The 19,357-nt window shown below is 46.3% G+C and overlaps 1 protein-coding gene and 1 long non-coding RNA gene across 3 annotated transcripts in view; one reads left to right on the top strand and one right to left on the bottom strand.

The window, feature by feature from the left end:
* The window catches only part of PPP1R14C (protein phosphatase 1 regulatory inhibitor subunit 14C), a 90,866-nt gene extending 86,439 nt beyond the window's left edge, over positions 1–4,427 (bottom strand). Inside the window, exon 1 of the mRNA XM_086318306.1 lies at positions 3,976–4,427. Within this exon, the coding sequence (XP_086174432.1) occupies positions 3,976–4,284 (309 nt within the window). The 5' untranslated portion in view covers positions 4,285–4,427. The remainder of the gene's footprint in view (positions 1–3,975) is intronic.
* On the top strand, positions 295–18,807 carry LOC147366328 (uncharacterized). Of its 2 annotated transcripts, none has more exons than XR_015133314.1 (3): positions 295–3,411; positions 5,061–5,145; positions 17,472–18,807. It is a non-coding gene; the product is annotated as an uncharacterized LOC147366328 (long non-coding RNA). The 2 variants fall into 2 exon arrangements; XR_015133313.1 differs by having other exon boundaries at positions 13,591–18,807.
* Positions 18,808–19,357: the final 550 nt, after the last annotated feature.

Genomic DNA, 19,357 nt, shown 5'->3' with positions numbered 1-19,357 from the left:
ATTTTTGAGAACCACTGATTTACAGAATGAAGATGGTAGGGAATAAGGGAAGATGAAAAAGTGTAATGTGCCAGAAACCACTTTTTAAAACACAGACATGTTGAGGTTTGACAGAAAACAACAAAATTCTGTAAAGCCATTATCCTTCAATTAAAAAAAAATAAATAAGTTTTTAAAAAATGCAGACTGATGCTGGAAAAGAAAAGTCCTTCTGAATGGACAGTCAGGATCACCAGGGGATGCCCTCCGTGTACAAGTCTGTTTATGCCTAGGCTGCTGTGGGGGTTTCAGTAATCCCAGATTAATGACGGGCTTTTATTTCCAAAGTAAATCAAATTGTACTAGAAGTACCGATGTTATCTTGATGCTGGGCAAGATGAGAAAAATTGACATGACTTACCAAGTAAGTCCTCTTGCAATACTTATCAAAGTAGACATTATGCCAGATATCAAATGCTCTTTAAAACCATCAGGGTTTGGGAGAGATATGAAAATGTCTTAAAACAGAAATCCTTACATGTTGATGCAGAGTTAACCTTGCAGTTCCAGGATAATCAAATTCCTAGGTGAAAATGTAACTACCCGTATAAGTAGATGAAATGGAAAACAACTATAAACATAATCATTTTAGAATCTATAAAGACATTTATGTTTATATCCAAAAGGCTGTGCTGTTCAATGATACTATGCTTAGACTGTGTAAGAGGGGTCACAGCCCTGGGCTACTCCTGCCACAGGCATTTTCCTGCAGAGTACCAGGTGGACTTACCCATCCAGGACCGGTAAGTCTCCATCTGGTTTTAGGCTACACTTCAAGTCCCCAGCATCCCCTGATCAAATACACAGACACTTCCAAGGCATGAACCAGCTCTTTCCAGGTCTGGCTTCCTTGGTTGGAGCCAGAGGCACGGTTAGGGGGTGGCGGAGGGTGTGGACAGACTGGACGTGCAAGTGGACACAATGCCCTTCACCAGGTAGGATGGTATCACAGGTAAACAGCCAAAGGAAGCAGGCCCTGGGCCAGGGAAAGGTTCTTTTGATCAGTTCTGAGCTCTGGGAGATCTGGGAATTCACGGTTCAAACCTCCCTTTCTGAGTCATTATGAAGATAACAGTTGTCAAGGTAAGAGGGTAGAACACATTTTAAAGAGACACTCAATAGCTTGATTCATGACTTTTAAATATTCAGACACATGCTGTGAGGCCTCTGTCTGTTTTCTTACACAGGACACTGCAGAGTTAGAAGCAGGTTTGGTGGTTAGAACACGGACTCAGAGTCCATGCCATCCACCCAGTGCCATCCACCAGCTACGGAGCTTGGGAAAGCCTTTTAATTTTGCTGTGTCTCCCAGTTTCCTCATCTATAAGACGAGAGGATAACAGCACCCTGTTCATATGTGTTGTTGTAAAGACTAATGAATCAGTGCACACAGAGGGCCTAGAAAAACACCTGGGACCTAATACAAGTCCTCCATAAATTCTCTTTGTGTTATTCTCTATACAAAACTGATTGGCCACTGCAAACTTCTAGATAAAACCATAGCCGGGAAGTTATTCTGTGTATTTCTTTATCCTCACTCCTTTCTAATTTAAAATATCACACTTTATGGCACTCTAAAAGACCACTATTTCCTATTCTGAAAAGGACAGATCATCTAACTGCTGACCTGACTGATACAAGTTTTTCTGAAATTACTTATGTGTTCATCTAGAAGGCACCCAACCTGGCAGACAGCTCAAGCCTCTGGCCGAGCTGAAGTCTGGCAAGTTGGCTTTCCATGTCAATTTCACACACACACCATTTGAACATTTACTAACCTTCATATTCAGGAGATTCAGAGCTACAAACCAGCTAGGTCCTTCTCAATTTACACACCAGAGGCTGAAATACTTGAAACTATCAGTGAGGAGAGGCTATCAGACCAGAGAGCTGAAGCTAAAAATAGAGCCCTACTAGTGGGGAAAGAGATGGAAGAAGACAGTCCTTTATATGGCTACTTATTAGTCCACAGGCTTTTTATTATTCAGTGAAGGTGTAGCATCAGCATAGTATTTATAAATTGCCAACATGACTTATAGCTCTTCAACCTAACAAGACAGAACAAGCAAATGAATAGAAATGCCTGCCACACTTTAATAACAAGCCGGCAGCATGGAGCACCTTGTGTCATTTTACCACAAAACCTCTCAGATCTTTAGCTGTTCGCTATATGTGGAGGTCTGAAATGTGAGAAGCACAAGGGAAAGATTCAAGGTCATATTTACCCTTTAAAACAGGTACCTAATCTACATGTTTAATACAATGAGCATTCAATCTTCCTTTTTTTTTTTTTACCAGTTACTCAGAAGAATTTTGAAAATACATGATTTACCAACCTTGCTAAGAGGCTGGAACTCTTACCCAAGCTATATGTAATTGATCTGCCATAAAAGGAGCATTACTAAAGCATGGTTAATTTCAACAGTAGTTTCTTTATTAACCCAAATCTTCTCTAAACCCAAAAGGGAGCATAAAGACTACTATGAAATAAATGAAAACTAATTGGATTCTACAGAGGCAAGACTGAGTCTTCCATCCACCCCCACAGTAATCCTGTCGAAATAAAATATATTGTTTCTTTAAAGAGTTTTGCCAACTTTCTATTTAAAAAACACCATAAACACTTTGGATTTGGGCCAGTTTTTATTTACGCAATTAAAATGCTTTTATAAGAGCTGGGCTGGAGGAACAATATATTTTTACAAGCCCATTAGTCATATAGTCAAGCCTCATTATATCATAATCATTCATCAGGAGTCCGTAATGAGAACGCTGTTTCCTCGCTCGATGAGAATATTAAGGAAAATAGGTATTCACAATAGGCCATAAAATGTGTGAAATCCAAACCAGAGGAAAAGCCAGTGGGTTCATCTGGCTTTCATTTTTGTTGAAGAGGGTAACAGCCGGATGAACGCAAACCCAGCTTTAACTCAGAAGCCATATCCTTAATTATTAACCCTCTTCATCCTTCCACCCTTTCCAAACTCCACTCCCTTAAGAGAAGTAGAATACTTCATTTATAATTACTGCCATTAAGAAGACTCCTGGGGGAGCATTTTAGCTTCGGTCATTTTTCGGTAAGCACAGTTTTGTTACAGTTTGTTCTTAATATTTCTCCAAAAATACATCAACCATTTCTCCTTACGCGGCAGACTTGCGTACAGGCTTTGCCCCTGAACTGTGGGAAGTAAATGTAGCGGCGGAGGGGGAGCTGGGGAATTCCCAGCACACCCGCAGGCTCCCTTCCTCCACCCCGCACCCTTCCAGGTTGCCCAAGGCTCTCATTCTGCGCCCATCAACGGGAGTAACTGAAACTGGGTAGGAAGAAAGAAACCTGCTTCAACAAAGCTCAACGCGTGCAGCTTTGGTAAGGTAAGGACAAATCGTGGGGACACGCGTCGGGGCTGGCTGGAACAGGGAAAGCATTCAGCTTATGGTTTTGTGATATTATTTCAAGAACGCAGGGGGCCTCTGGGATCCCCAGAACCTCTCCTCTCGGTGAAGCGGCTTTCAGTCTCTTCCCTGCTCCCTCTCCACAAAACTCGGTGTTGCCAGGATCCTAGCAAGGAGTCCTGTTCTTGGGCGCAGCTGGGTGAGCCCCTCCGAGCCCCACTTTGGGAAGCTGCCCCTGAAGCCGAGGAGAGCCCGGGGTTGGGAGAAAGGCAGTGCGCTGAGCAAGACCCGACCTACCCACAATCATCACGGGGCCCCCAGCTCTCTGGGCACCAGGCAGCTGAATCTAAGCAGGGTAAGCCCTGGCACCTGAGGGCACCCTGGGGAGAGAACGCGCTGCGTCTCGCTCCCAGCCCTCGGTCCCCAGGAACCAGGGCGGCGCGCAGCTGGGAGCCGGAGCCCTGGAGAATTCCTGTGTTAGCACAACCAGGTGCGCGAGCCTGCCCCCCGCCCCGCGACCCTCCCAACCCCGCGCCCAGGTACCTCGCAGCCATACAGCTGTCCCAGCTGCTCCACGATCCACTCCTCCAGCACGAGCCGTTTCCGAAGCTCCTTGCGATCGTATTTTACCGTCACTTTTCCCTGCTGGTGGCGCCGCTGTTGCTGCTGCTGCTGAACGTGCCCGGCGGGAGCCGCGGTGGCCACGGGCGCCGAGTCCTCCCGGGAGGAGCCCGAGCCGCTGCTCGAGCCCGGGCTGCCGCTGGCACCGCCCCGGGGACTCTGGAAGAAAACCCGCGCACCGCTGCCCGCGGCCCCGCCGGCCGCCTCGCTGCTGCCCGTCGCCACCGACATGTCCCCGCGCGCGTAGGAGCCGAAGTGCGGCCCGGAGGAGGGCAGGCGGAGCGCCGGGCGCCGCTACCACCTCGGGCCGGGCAGCGGCATGCGAGGGCTTCGCCGGCACCTGCTCCTCGCAGCCGCCAGCTCCGGGGAGGTCTGGAGGAGCGCGGACGGGGGAGGGCGGGGAGGAGGCAGGGGCGGGGACGCAGCCTTAAAGACGCCGCCGACGACCCTCTCTGTCCAACCGGGGAGGCGGATCCCTCGCCTGGTAGGCAGCAGCCAGGGGCGTGGGAGCTGCGCGCGGCGGAGCGAATGTGGGCGCGCAGACGACGCGGGCGCCGGGGTGTGGACACCGGGAGGACTGGCGAGGGTCTGCTGCCAGGGATGGTCCTCTGCGCGGATGACTGTGCTCTGTCTTCCGGGACACAAGGATTGCTCTTCTCCCGCCGTCCCGAAGCGCAGGAAACCCACCGCCGCCCGCGGCCTTGGCCAGCGCTACCGGGGGACTGGCGACCGCCGGGGGGGCAGGCGACGCGGGAAGGGACGGAGCCGCAGGTCCCTGGCAAAGGTTTTTCCTCTCCCTCCCGCCTCCTGGGAGGGCGGGGACATGTCTCCTCCCTTCCTGGCCCCACCCCACCGCTCCAAACACCCATCCCTATTCATGCAGCTTTCTCCCTCGGTTTGTGAGAAAATTGACTAGGCGATGTTTGTGCCATGAGGCAATCCCGCGCTTGAAAAATACTCTCCAGACCAGTTTTTCTCCTCTTACACCGTGTCTTGTTTCTTCATAGGCAGAGCATGAAGGTATCTTTATATCTAAAGGTCGGAAGATTCGCTGTCTCTTGGGCAAGAGACTGGGAACGCAAATCTTTCTCTGTGAGTTCCTGCTGGTTCCCGGTCTTCCATTTCTGGTATTGTAGTATTCCCTGCATGGCCCGCCTTTCCTCTCTTAATACCATTGCCAGACAACCTCCTTTTAGCTAGGAAAATAACGGCAGAGACTACTTTTAAAACTTTACACAGCCAGTTCAGTTCAGTCGCTCAGTCATGTCCGACTCTTTGCGACCCCATGAACCGCAACACACCAGGCCTCCCTGTCCATCACCAGCTCCCGGAGTCCACCCAAACCCATGTCCATTGAGCCGGTGATACCATCCAACCATCTCATCCTCTGTCATCCCCTTCTCCTCCTGCCCTCAATCTTTCCCAGCATCAGTGTCTTTTCAAAAGAGTCAGATCTTCACATCAGGTGGCCAAAGTACTGGAGTTTCAGCTTCAACATCAGTCCTTCCAATGAACACCCAGGACTGATCTCCTTTAGGATGGACTGGTTGGATCTCCTTGCAGTCCAAGGGACTCTCAAGAGTCTTCTCCAACACCACAGTTCAAAAGCATCAATTCTTCTGCGCTCAGCATTCTTTAAGTCCAACTCTCACATCCATGCATGACCACTGGAAAAAACCATAGCCTTGACTAGACGGACCTTTGTTAACAAAGTAATGTCTCTGCTTTTTAATATGCTGTCTAGGTTGGTCAGGAAGGAAACTTATGACCAACCTATACATCCAGGAAAAGTTATAAATGAATGAGTTTCTTATAAGGTTTAGGGCAAGGAGATGGAGCAGAAGTTATAAGCAGAAAACTGCGTGTGTATGTGTATAAAATTATTGGGAGACATATATTTATGTGGTATTGGTACATAACAATACATTTCTGTTCAGACCATTGAAAAAAATCATAAAGATACTCAAACACAAGTAAGTTGCTTGTACAAAATTCTTTTAAATGCTACTGGGCACTTCTCAAGGTGGCTCAGTGGTAAAGAATCTGGCTGCCAATGCAGGAGACAAAGGAAACTTGGGTTCAATCCCTGGGCTGGGGAGATCCCCTGGAGAAGGAAATGGCAACCCACTCAAGTATTCTTGCCTGAAAAATCTCATGGATAGAGGAGCCTGGTGGACAGTCCATTGGGCCACAAAGAGTTGGACAGCACAGCAGCAAAGGTTACTAGTAACTACCCGAGTTTCTCAGAGATAAAGAATCAAGTCAATTTCCTCTGAACACTTTCTTCAATGGAGAGGATTCTAGCTAGGCCCTTAGACTCACAGCTATAAAGACTTAAAGACACTGGAAATAAAAGTGGCCAGAGCTTTGTACTGACTCTTCTGGCTTTGCCTCTGGTTCCCTGGTTTCCTCTACCCAGGTTTGTGTCTGCTTTATTCTTTCGTTTGGGGTTTTCCAGCTGGAACATGACTGTGAAGGGATTTTCCTAAAGCATTCCATGCCTGATGTTCAACACTGGGACATGTCTGGCCTTGCAGAATGAAAAGAAAGATCTAGTGGGGATTGTGTGGGCAAAAAAGGTGACTGGTATAGGTCTTGATGCATGCATGCTCAGTCGCCCTCCTCTGTCCATGGGATTATCTGGTCAAGAATATTAGAGTGGGTTGCTATTTCCCCTTCCAGGGGATCTTTCCAACCCAAGGATTGAAACTACATCTCCTGCTTCTCCTGCATTGGCAGGGGGATTCTTTACCACTGTGCCACCTGGGAAGTCCCTAGGTCTTGGACCCTTCTCATAATTAGAAGGGGTTGAGGCTAAAATCCCTGCCCCCTGGAAGAGGCCAACTGTCCTTAAGGTGGTAGGTTTCCTACCCAGCTACTCATGGAGAAGGGAGACAAAGCTACCCTGACTTGCTCCTAGAGACTGTTGAGAATTCTCCCCATGATCTCCACCCCCACCTGCCTTAGGGGGTAGATCATTTTAAACCCTGTGCTCATAACCAAGAGGGCAAGCACATCAACAAAAAGGAGCTTTGTCAGCCAGGCTGAGGAGGCAGAGGAGGGTAGGCAGTGATCAACAAGACTCTCCCCCCAACCCAGAGAGAGACTAAGCTTGTCTCCCGCTAGACATCTGGCACTTATTCAAGTTAGCGAGCACCAGCTTTAACCAACTGGACTAACCAAGAGAATTTCGTTCAAAACAAAAACAGCTAAAATTGTACTTCATGAGGGAGAAACTATATAAAACCTCAGCCTCATCCTGGCACTGGGGCCTGGCTATTCCCATTTATTTTGAAAACTATGCCTGGGATCAGGAGTGTGGCAAAGAGTGGGAAATTCCAACTCCTTATTTTGAGTCTTTGGACAATGAATTCAGTCATTCGAGAATAACTTCAAAGGATTTATAAAAATTCGCTAAGTTCTTTCTGAGAATTTCTTGTGCCAGTTTTTTCTCACTGTATAAGATGCTTTTTCCTTTATGCTTAAAATTCAGCTTTCACTTTCATGACTTCAAAAGTGACAAGTACTAAGAGACATTTAAGAAGAAATTTAGAGTTTTCTCATCCTAACTTGTAGAAAAATAGCCAGGGAGGCGTCAGCCTCCTTCCAGAGGTACACTGACCTTCAGATGCCCAAATGAGTCACCTTGACTTGGAATTATAAGTTGAACTAAACAATAGTCTCCTCTTTCTATAAATCCTATAGCTCTACCCAGAACATAATTTACCTTTTTTTTTTTTTAACTTAAGAATATACCATGGACATCTTTTTGTTGTTGTTTTTCTACACTGTGGGCCATGCGGGATCTTAATTCCCTGCCTAGGGATCGAATCTGTATCCCCTGCATTGAGAGCTGGGAGTCTTAACCACTGGACTTCCAGGGAAGTCCCCAGGATATAATTTACATTCAAAGTGAACTGCACAGCCCCATTCCCACCACAAATACACACACACACATACACACAACTCTCCATGTTTGAATAATCAAAACTCAATGTTCAAATCTTGATGGATCATAGAATTACTATTTTTTGCAGATTTCAAATACTGAAGACAAAGTATTTGGGAGCAAGGGAATCATTTCCAGGCCAGAAACCATTTACACAGATGAATATTTAAATTCATTATCTACAAGACTTATGCATAAATTTGTTCAGGGCAAACCCTTTCTTTTCTAATGTAAATAATTTTTTAATGGCAGTTAATCAAAAACAATTAATCAGTTCAGTTGCGTCTCTCAGTCGTGTCCCACTCTTTGTGACCCCAAGGACCACAGCACGTCAGGCCTCCTTGTTCATCACCAACTCCCTGGGAGCTTACTCAAACTCATGTGCATCAAGTCAGTGAGGCCATCCAACCATCTCATCCTCTGCTGTCCCCTTCTCCTCCTGCCCTCAATCTTTCCCAGCATCAGGGTCTTTTCAAATGAATCAGTTCTTTGCATCAGGTGGCCAAAGTATTGGAGCTTCAGCTTCAGCATCAGTCCTTCCAATGAACATTCAGGACTGATTTCCTTTAGGAGTGACTGGTTGGGTCTCCTCTCAGCCCAAGGGACTCTCAAGAGTCTTCTCCAAACCACAGTTCAAAAGCACCAACTCTTTGGCGCTCAGCTTTCTTTATAATCCAAATCTCACATCCATACATGACTACTGGAAAAATCCTAGCTAAAGATTGTTAGAAAAGGGTGAAAATCAAGGGTCCCAGGGCTTTCTTCATTCTTGGAGGAAAGAAGGACTAAAATACAAATGTTCATACTTAGACCCAATTTCCTTATTTTTTAAAGGCTAATTGTCGCAATAATTATGCAATACTTGGGAATCTACCTTGAGACTGTGATAATTACAGCCCCTAAAGCTACGGACCTCAACAGAGAATCTTATCTTGACTCATACAGGTCTGTGATATGATGCCTGCCCCTGACTTCTCTCAAAGATTCGATAAAGCAAAAAGACAAACAAAAAGTAACTTAATAAGTCTGTTTTTCATTACAAAAGTAGAGAAAATATCATCTGTTCCTTGGGATTCTATCAACTGTTCACAGTATTTTTAGTTTTCAGAATATAATCCATTATTTCATTATTCTTTATGGAGTAAGGGAAGTGATATTGTTAACCTATATAAGTGTAGTTTCCTTTTGGCTACTACTTCATCTCCCCTTCCCCCACTGACTTTTTTTTTCCTTTCCTAATTCTGGGCATTTGATTGTATTATGTACTACAATTTGAAATCATAATTCCTAAATGAACTTAGCCACTATTTGCATAAATAACCAGAATCAACAACAGTCACTGTCACAGTTCTTTGTCTTAGCAATTAACAGAAATTCTTATGTGACAGTTCAGAGATGATGAAAACCAGGGGGAGAAACCCATAGCTTCATTGCATCCCTTCTAACAAAGATTAAGTATCCCTGTGGCTTCCTGTAAGCCTCGCTTATCAAATATTTTGTCTTTTTCTGTGAGACTAAACTCTTGAGAGAAGCCGATTCTCCCCTCTCCAGCCAATGGCTTCCTGCCCTCCCTCTTTACCTGTCCAGTGTTCTGGAAGAGTTGTCCATTCCCCAACATCTCTGTCTTCGCTCACACTCAGCCCTCTGCAGTGTGACTGCCACCGCTGCCAAGCAAGGTCTCCATGTTGCTCAATTCAGTCTGTGCTTTTTCAGCTCTTCTCTACTTTGAGCTCCTGCCACACTTGACAATCTTGAATCTCTCCTGGCCAACATCCTCCTGCTTTTGCTCCTACCTCTGTCTATTCCATCACCGTGCATCCGTGCATGCTAAGTTGCTTCAGTCATGTCCGACTCTTTGTGACCAGGTTCCTCTGTTCTTGGGACTCTCCTGACAAGAATACTGGAGTGGGTTGCCATGCCCTCCTCCAGGGGATCTTCCAGACCCAGGAATCAAACCCGTGTCTCTTTGTCTCTTACATCACAGGCAGGTTCTTGACCACGGGGCTTCCCTGGTGGCTCAGCTGGTAAAAAGTCCACCTGCCATTCGGGAGACCTGGGTTCAATCCCTGGGTTGCGAAGATCACCTGGAGAAGGGAAAGGCTACCCACTCCAGTATTCTGGCCTGGAGAACTCCATGGACTGTATAGTCCTTGGGGTCTCAAAGAGTCAGACACGACTGAGTGACTTTCACTTTCACTTTCTTTACCACTCGTGCCCCCTGGGAAGCCCATCACAGTGATTCTGGTGAACTCCTCTTCCTACACCTCCACCTTCAAGGTAAGCGGTTCTCCAGGGTTCTTCCCTCTGCTTCTTTATTCATTCATATGCTCACTCAAGGTGACTTTGTCCCCTAATGAATCTTCTACTTTGACAACCTACCATCCACCTGTCACAGCCTCTCCAGATGAACAATCTCCAGCAGAATCCTGGTCCGAGCTTTAGATCTGCAGGTACATCAGCTTTAGTGCCCATGCACTATGCGAGTATGTGTACTGTTAAAGTACACAGATACAGGGGGCTTCCCTGGTGGTTCGGTGGTAAAGAACCTGGGAAATCCCATGGACAGAGGACCCCAGTGGGCTGCAATCTATGGGGTCACAAACAGTCGGACTTGAATTAGCAACTAAGTAACAACAACACAAATAAATATTGATCGCAATTCATTTGAGAGCAAAACAGTACAGTGAATGTTGTTTTGGTCATGGATGGTTAGCACAGTAAAAGCTACTCTAGCCCAGTTCATTCAAACATTTTTTTACCACAAACCACAATAAGAAATACATTTCTGGCATGACCTAAATATACGTCTACACACATAACTTACCCATATTACATGTAATACACTTTGACACATCCTATTCTGTTCTGTTCTATTATTTTTAAAGACTGCTGCTCACAATCTCCTAAACAGATTTCCCAACCTACTAAAGGGTTGCAACCCAGAATTGGAAAAGAGCTGCTGTCAGCCAGAACCATACCTACGAGCATCAATCCTGGCACACTCCAGCATGGTTTATTTCTCCAGTGCTCTCTTTCTGTCACTATTAAATGAAGTGTTCTGGTCAACAATTTTGACCCCAAATGACTGACACAGAACTTGAGTGTGATCCTCCCAGAAGTGCTGCAAAAGAACTAAAAAGGAATGTTCTGAACAAGAGCATGGGCCTTTGCTGAACCTCCACACTCCCTCAGGAAATGGGGGAGTCCCTGGAGGGTAAAGACAGAAGGCCATCAGGGATTGGTAGAGTCTCCAGCCTCAGGGCAACAATAGGATGCTGGGAAAGATTGAAGGCAAAGGATGAGATGGTTAAAGAGCATCATCCACTCAGTGGACACAAATTTGAGCAAACTTGGGGCGATAGTGGAGAACTGGAGGATAGAACTAGGTAGCGGAGCCTGGCGTGCTGCAGTCCACGCGGGGGACGCAACTTAGTGACTGAACAACAACAGCAACAAAAACCCAGTACAAAGCCCGTATCCCAAGTGCCTGGATTGAATCTGACCTCTGCCGCTTGTGGAGAAGGCAATGGCAACCCACTCCAGAACTCTTGCCTGGAAAATCCCATGGACAGAGAAGCCTGGCAGGCTACGTCTATGGGATCACAAAGAGTCTGAAACGACTGAGCGACTCCACCTCACTTCTGCCGCTTAGGCACTGTGTGACCTTGGCAAGTTACTTAACCTCGCTGTGCCTCCATTTGTCCATCCATAAAAGGATCAGCAGCTCTTGTTTCCCAGGTTGTTCTGAGGGAGAATGGGCACCTGGAGAAAAAGCACCTAGAACAGTGCCTGCTGTTAGGTATGAAGGGATCCTGAACACCGCAGAGAGAACTCACCATAGTGCCAATAATGTCGCAGAGAAATTACGGCCATAGGCATGTCCTGACTCCAGGGATGTGGAGAGAACGGTGGGAAATATCTCCACAGAGAACCTGCTCCAGTCATGACACAGCAGACTCAGCATTCCCATCGACAAGTTCCAATAAGTGGAGGCAAACACACATAGCCACTGCTTACTCAGTTGGCGCCTTCACCTACATGCCTTGAAGTCACCTCAAATTAACAAATTCTAAACAACATCATCGACTTCCTAGGACCTACTTCCTTTTCCTAGTTTCCTTTTGCCAGGACTACTTAGCACCATTCACTTCTTTGTTTAATCTAGAAACTTGAGAACCGTCCCCCTCATTCTCTTGTCCACCTTGTCCAATCAATAAGCACATCGTTATGGTCCCGTGTTTGTCTGGATCTAAGATCTGCCTCCTCCTCTGGTCTTCACACTCTCCCCTGGATGTTTCCTGTGTTCTACTTTGTCTTCATGACCTGCCTTCCATCTGTTCTCTATACTGCTCCCACAGATTTATGAAAGCAAATGTGATCAAGATCCTATGCTTAAAAAATCCCTCCATATCCCCCATTTCTTTCAGGCTAAAGTATGAACAACCTCACATTGCACACAGGCTTTTCTTGCTCTGGCCCTTGCTTTTTGCTCCAGCATCTGTTCAAACATGCCACATCCCAACACATACACATACATACCTCACTCTGCCCAACATCTCACTGAACGTGGATTCCCAAATACAGAACACTCACCATCAACTTTTACCTGTGCCTATACACCCCTACTGAGCTCCCCGTGGTGCCAGGCTGACCCCTCACCCCCTCCAGGATCATCTCAGGTCTCACTTCCTGGACTAAGCTCTTCAAGATGTCCTTGGTCTCAGCTTGGTGTTGCTCTCATGTCTGCTCATTGGCCACCATCTGTCACATCACCCATCAAGCCTTTTTGTGATCATGTCTCTGCTCCAAGGTCACCTCCTCAACAGGCCTCCTCTTTGCATCCTCTCACTCCTTGATCACTTTCTTTTCTCCTTCTTATTTGTATGACTTCTTGAAAAGTGCATCTGTACTTGTTAACTGACTCACTCTCCCACCGGAAATGTAAATTTCATGAGGGCAGGGACTCCACTGTTCACTTTTTCCACTTCCTGAAACAGTAGTTGGGGAAGGAAATGGCAACCCACTCCAGCATTCTTGCCTGGAGAATCCCATGGACGGAGGAGCCTGGCAGGCTACAGTCCATGGAGTCACAAAGAGTCGGATATGACTGAGCGACTTCACTTTCATTTTTCAAAACAGTAGTAGCACTAGGCTTCTCATTGTCAGCAGAAGGTGTCTGTTAAGTCATCTGTCCCTCCCACTAGATTGTAAACTCTGAAAGAGGAGGAGGTGGCTAATTGGAGTTTATATTCTCAGCACCAAGAACAGTGTGCTTACCACATGTTAGGTGCCCCAAAATAGGGAATGAGTGAAACTAATCTCCACTTCTGGCTATATGCTATTTTCCCCCTCCTTGGCTCTCCAATACAAATATACAGAAATACAGGTCTCTCCCATCTCTCCTCAGTATAGGCTCAATCTGGTGGTGGTTGTTCTTTTAAAATCACAGGAAATCACACTTCTCCCCTCTACAGAGATGCTCCAGGGTTTTTACTATGTTTCCATAGTAAACAAAAGAAATAACTGTCTCTCTGTTCTCCCCAGGGCCCACACACCAGCTGGAGCTCTAACCCCCTTTCAATATTTAGTTTCAGCTTTTCAACACCTTGTTGGTTTGAGGCTGTTATGAGACAGTGGCTGAAGAATCAGGTGTGAAGTCCGATGATGACTCCAGTTCTCCTCTAACCTGACTTTGCCGTGGGCTGAGCAGTTGTTTTTCCATCTGCAAAATGAGAAATGATTCCAAAGGCTACCACCTCAGGCCATCTGTGTGTGGTAAAGGACCAGGTCATCATGGACCAAGGCATGGTTCCACAGTTCAGTTCAGTCGCTCAGTCGTGTCCGACTCTTTGTGACCCCATGAATCACAGCACGCCAGGCCTCCCTGTCCATCACAAACTCCCAGAGTTCACTTAGACTCACGTCCATTGAGTCAGTGATGTCATCCAGCCATCTCATCCTCTGTCGTCCCCTTCTCCTCCTGCCCCCAATCCCTCCCAGCATCAGAGTCCTTTCCAATGAGTCAACTCTTCGCATGAGGTGGCCAAAGTACTGGAGTTTCAGCTTTAGTATCATTCCTTCCAAAGAAATCCCAGGGCTGATCTCCTTCAGAATGGACTGGTTGGATCTCCTTGCAGTCCAAGGGACTCTCAAGAGTCTTCTCCAACACCACAGTTCAAAAGCATCAATTCTTTGGCGCTCAGCTTTCTTCACAGTCCAACTCTCACATCCATACACGATCACTGGAAAAACCATAGCCTTGAGTAGACGGACCTTTGTTGGCAAAGTAATGTCTCTGCTTTTGAATATGCTATCTAGGTTGGTCATAACTTTCCTTCCAAGGAGTAAGCGTCTTTTAATTTCATGGCTGCAGTCACCATCTGCAGTGATTTTGGAGCCCAGAAAAATAAAGTCTGACACTGTTTCCACTGTTTCCCCATCTATTTCCCATGAAGTGATGGGACCGGATGCCATGATCTTCGTTTTCTGAGTGTTGAGCTTTAAGCCAACTTTTTCACTTTCCTCTTTCACCTTCATCAAAAGGCTTTTGAGTTCCTCTTCACTGTCTGCCATAAGGGTGGTGTCATCTGCATATCTGAGTTTATTGACATTTCTTCTGGCAATCTTGATTCCAGCTTGTGCTTCTTCCAGCCCAGCATTTCTCATGATGTACTCTACATAGAAGTTAAACAAGCAGGGTAACAATATACACGTGCACAGCTAATCTGCAGCCAGTGTCGTCTTCGACTCACCAAGCAAGTGTCACAGCGCTCAGACTGCTCCAAACCCTGCTGTCTGACCCCTGTCTGTACCACTGGTCTCCTGGCAACATCGGTTGTCTCTAAAATTTTTCAAACGTCTACTCTCACGTTCTGTGCTTATCTTGCCATGACCCAGAAACAGACCAGACCAACCACTGGCACCAGCTCAGGAACAACCCTCTGAAAATCCCTGTGCCACAGGTCCCATGTTGTCATGATGAGTGACTTACCAACTCTAATAGCTGTAATAATATCAATAGCAATAATAATGGGGCATTGCCCTCCAGCTTGGGAGAATGAGGTGCTGGTCTTCACTTCCTCCTCTGGAAATCTCTGTTAGAACAAGGCTGATTCTAGTGACCCAGAAGCTTCACCTTCTGAGAAGCTTGTGTAGCCTCTGCACTCTGCCCACCATGTGCTATGGAGGATGGCACAAGACTCCTTCCTTAAGAAATCCACATCCCAGGCTTCCCTGCTGGCTCAGTGGTAAAGGATCTGCCTGCTAATCCAGGAGACATGGGTTCCATCCTTGATCCAGGAAGATCCCACATGCCTCTGGGCAACCAAGCCCGTGTGCCACAGCTACTGAGCCTGTGTTCTAGAGCCCAGGACCCACAACTTCCAAAGCCCTTGTGCCTTAAAGCCTGTGCTCTGCAACAAGAGAAACCACCACAATGAAAGCCCACACACCCCGAAGAAGAGTTGTCCCCACTCACTGCAACTAGAGAAAGCCTGAGCCACAACGAAGGCCCAACATGGTCAAAAACAAATAAATAAATGTACTCATAAAATTATGTTTTAAAAATAACAAAAGAAAAAAGAAAAAAATCTGCCTCTTATTCCTGTATGTCTCTGAGGACTGTTGGCTTCACTGCGTTGTGTCATGTTGTACTGTGTGTTGCATTGCATTACTGTGGGCTCCAGCACAAGGCAAAGGGGCTGGGTATATCTATGCCAAAGCCTTTGACTATGTGCATCACAATCAACTGTGGAAAATTCTGAAAGAGATGGGGATACCAGACCACCTGACCTGCCTCTTGAGAAACCTGTATGCAGGTCAGGAAGCAACAGTTAGAACTGGACATGGAAAAACAGACTGGTTCCAAATAGGAAAAGAGTCCATCAAGGCTGTATATTGTCACCCTGCTTATTTAACTTCTATGCAGAGTACATTATGAGAAACCCTGGGCTGGAAGAAGCACAAGCTGGAATCAAGATTGCTGGGAGAAATATCAATAACCTCAGATATGCAGATGACACCACCCTTATAGCAGAAAGTGAAGAAGAACTAAAGGGCCTCTTGATGAAAGTGAAAGAGGAGAGTAAAAAAGTTGCCTTAAAGCTCAGCATTCAGAAAACTAAGGTCATGGCATCTGGCTCCATCACTTTATGGCAAATAGATGGGGAAACAGTGGAAACAGTGGCTGATTTTATTTTTCTGGGCTCCAAAATCACTGCAGATGGTGATTGCAGCCATGAAATTAAAAGATGCTTACTCCTTGGGAGGAAAATTATGACGAAACTAGATAGCATATTAAAAAGCAGAGACATCACTTTGTCAACAAAGGTCCATCTCGTCAAGGCTATGGTGTTTCAAGTAGTCATGTATGGATGTGAGAGTTGGACCATAAATAAAGCTGAGCACCGAAGACTTGATGCTTTTGAACTGTGGTGTTGGAGAACACTCTTGAGAGTCCTTTGGACCACAAGGAGATCAAACTAGTCCATCCTAAAAGAAATCAGCCCTGAATATTCATTGGAAGGACTGATGCTGAAGATGAAACTCCAATCCTTTGGCCATCTGATGCAAAGAACTGACTTATTGGAAAAGACCCTGATGCTGGGAAAGATTGAAGGCAGGAGGAGAAGGGGACAACAGAAGGTGAGATTGCTGCATGGCATCATTGAGTCGATGGACCTGAGTTTGAGCAAGGCCCAGGAATTGGTGATGGACAGGGAAGCCTGGCCTGCTATAGTCCATGGGGTCACAAAGAGTTGGACATGACTAAGTGACTAAGCTGAACTGAACTGAACTGAAGAGGGAAGTGAACCCACAACCAGGTTAGCAGGTCCCAAGCTAGTCTTATCTGAAGCAGGTGTCACAGGTTTATAATAGTTTGAATCTTATAATCCCCAAAGCTCCCCATCACTGATACCCAATGATGTGTCAGATGCTATATTATAAATGCTATCTCATTAAGTACCTGCCCCCAACCCTGCAGATAACCTACCTTCAAGATTGACAGTTCCACTCATTTGAAAGAGAAAGAAACCAAGCTGCTAGAGACCCTGCCTTCCACCCTGAGGCTTTTTGGGTAGTGGAACTGTGATCTTATCTTTTACCTTCCAGTCTGGTCATTAGTAAGACCTTACCCAGAAGTCCCAGCCTCCTCAGTTCTGCACAGGCCCTTTAGGGCCAGGCTGTGAGCCTAGGACTGAGCCAGGGAGTTATAGACATGGAGCATCCCCTTTCCTTCCTTTGGAGCTTGGCTTGGCGGAGCCAGGGTCATTGTGAGAGAGCCTTGGAGCACAAGCAGAGTTCAAGGGACCATAAACCCACTCCTCATAGAGATCTCTAGTCTGGTTCCAGATTTGGAGTAGTCAGGTTTTATTTTTAAGTGAGGAAGGAAGTTTTTCCTTTCCCCTTCTCTACTTCAAGAACTGAGATGCTCTGAAATCAATTGGCAATTATATATGGCATCCACCAGGTGTGCAGTTTCCGGTTCCCTGACACGTGGGATGAAAATCTGATGCTGGTCCACCTCATATCAATGAAGTCAATGTCTCTGGGGGTCAGGCCTGGGCATCAGTGCTGAAAGTTCCCAGGTGAGTCCACTGTGCAGCAAGGGTGGGGGGCCACGGCCCAGGACCACCTGGGGACAAGCTTCATGACTCCCCAGACTCTGCCCTCTGTTCTCAGCCTTATTCTGTTCTTTCTCACTCTTGTTTACTCTCTCTGGCTTTGCTCCACAAAGACCTCAGGAGCAGCAGCCTCAATCCTCCATAAGCGCTTAATCAAAGACGTCGATTTCTATAGAAATGACTATTCAGTCACAGTATGAGTTTCACGGTACAGTTTGAAACTGGTGATGTGACTTGGCAATTGTTTTGAAATATAAAAAGAATGGATCTTTATGGACAGACAAAAACATCTCAGTTGTGGAATAATAAAAGGATCAGACATAATTGTAAAGTTACATAAATATGTAAATTGATCATGTCACCAAGAAATCTAATTACCTAACTGGAAAAATTTTTTTATTTTAACCAGAAGAGAATGGTCTGTCAGAACCTTGTGCAGAGAATTATGATGATCCTAGGAAACATAATATGTTGAAAAAAGCAGAGAATGGTATTTCTTTCCAGCTTTTATGTTTAAGATAACAGAAAAATCTATGTTACTATGTTGCATGCGTTATGTTTGAAAAACAAGCAAAATTATAACATGGTGCCACAACAATGCTACTGCCCAGAAAATGAGGCAAGAAGTGAGTGTGCATAATGTCCTTAGTTTAGACTGCAAGGCAATAAGCTGTAGAATAAGTAATAAGTGGCATTAACCTTCTCTGCCCCAACTGCTCAACCCACGGAGAGAGAGAATTATTAAAAATTCCACAGATGCCCTTTGGCTGTCTGAACCCTTAGAAAGAGGTTCTGTACAGAGAAGCCCAGAAATGCTGCAGAGCGTAATGAGTGAAGATAAGCCTCCAGGTACGACTGTATCTGTCACCACAGATATTGCAGAACTGCGACTGTGACTGTGGCTGACATTTTAGAAAATAAAACTTCTAGTAAATTCGTGATTCTGGTGAACCAAGAAATGTGGAGACTTTTCAGGAAACAGGGTCAGAATCTAACTTACCAACTGTGCTGTATGCCCCATTTTTTTTTTTGGCCCCACAGTAGGCAGGACCTTAGTTCCCCGACTAGGAATCAAACCTGTGCAGTGGAAGGGCAGAGTCTCAACCACTGGACTGCCAGGGAAGTCCCTATCCCCTAGTTGGTCCTGTACAATCAGTCCGGCTGGGAGAGGAACAAGCCAGACCCCACACAGGGGACGCGGGGTGGGGAGGGGGGCGGTGGAGGAGGGATGGTAAGCAGGGCAGTTGGCAGTTGTGGGTTGATCCAGCTGTGAACCAAGCTGCGAGTAGGTGAAATGCGCCCTTCTTCCTAGTGTGCAGGCCCCACCTCTCCCAGATGCTCCAAGCATCTCATCCACCATCACTACCCTTTGCCGCAGACAGAGCCTCTCATGGCCTTTGCCCATCACTTGTGCCCCCTCTGTCCCATGCCAGCGCTCTTTGTTACCCTCCAAGACCAAGCCAGCAACTACCGCTGGGGAAAAGCCAGCTGTGTGATGAAGACAGAAGACAAAGAGCCTGTACCAGATTGAATAGTGCTCCTGCCCACTAAATTCAAGTCCTTCTTAGAACCACGAGCCTATTGCCTCACCTGACAATCTTGCCACAGAGCCCACAGGCACCCACAATGTCCTGGGTGCTAAACCCACACCTCCCCACACTCTGGAACCAGCAGCTCCACAAATGTGGCTGAATTTGCAAATATGATCACTGTAGATGTAATGGGTGAGGTC

Source organism: Bos grunniens, chromosome 9, assembly GCF_055505025.1.
Source record: "Bos grunniens cultivar Pamir isolate PY7600 chromosome 9, Bosgru_T2T1.0, whole genome shotgun sequence".
Taxonomy (NCBI): Eukaryota; Metazoa; Chordata; class Mammalia; order Artiodactyla; family Bovidae; genus Bos; species Bos grunniens.
Note: the sequence above shows the minus strand (reverse complement) of the source record. Positions and strands in the feature narration are given on the sequence as shown.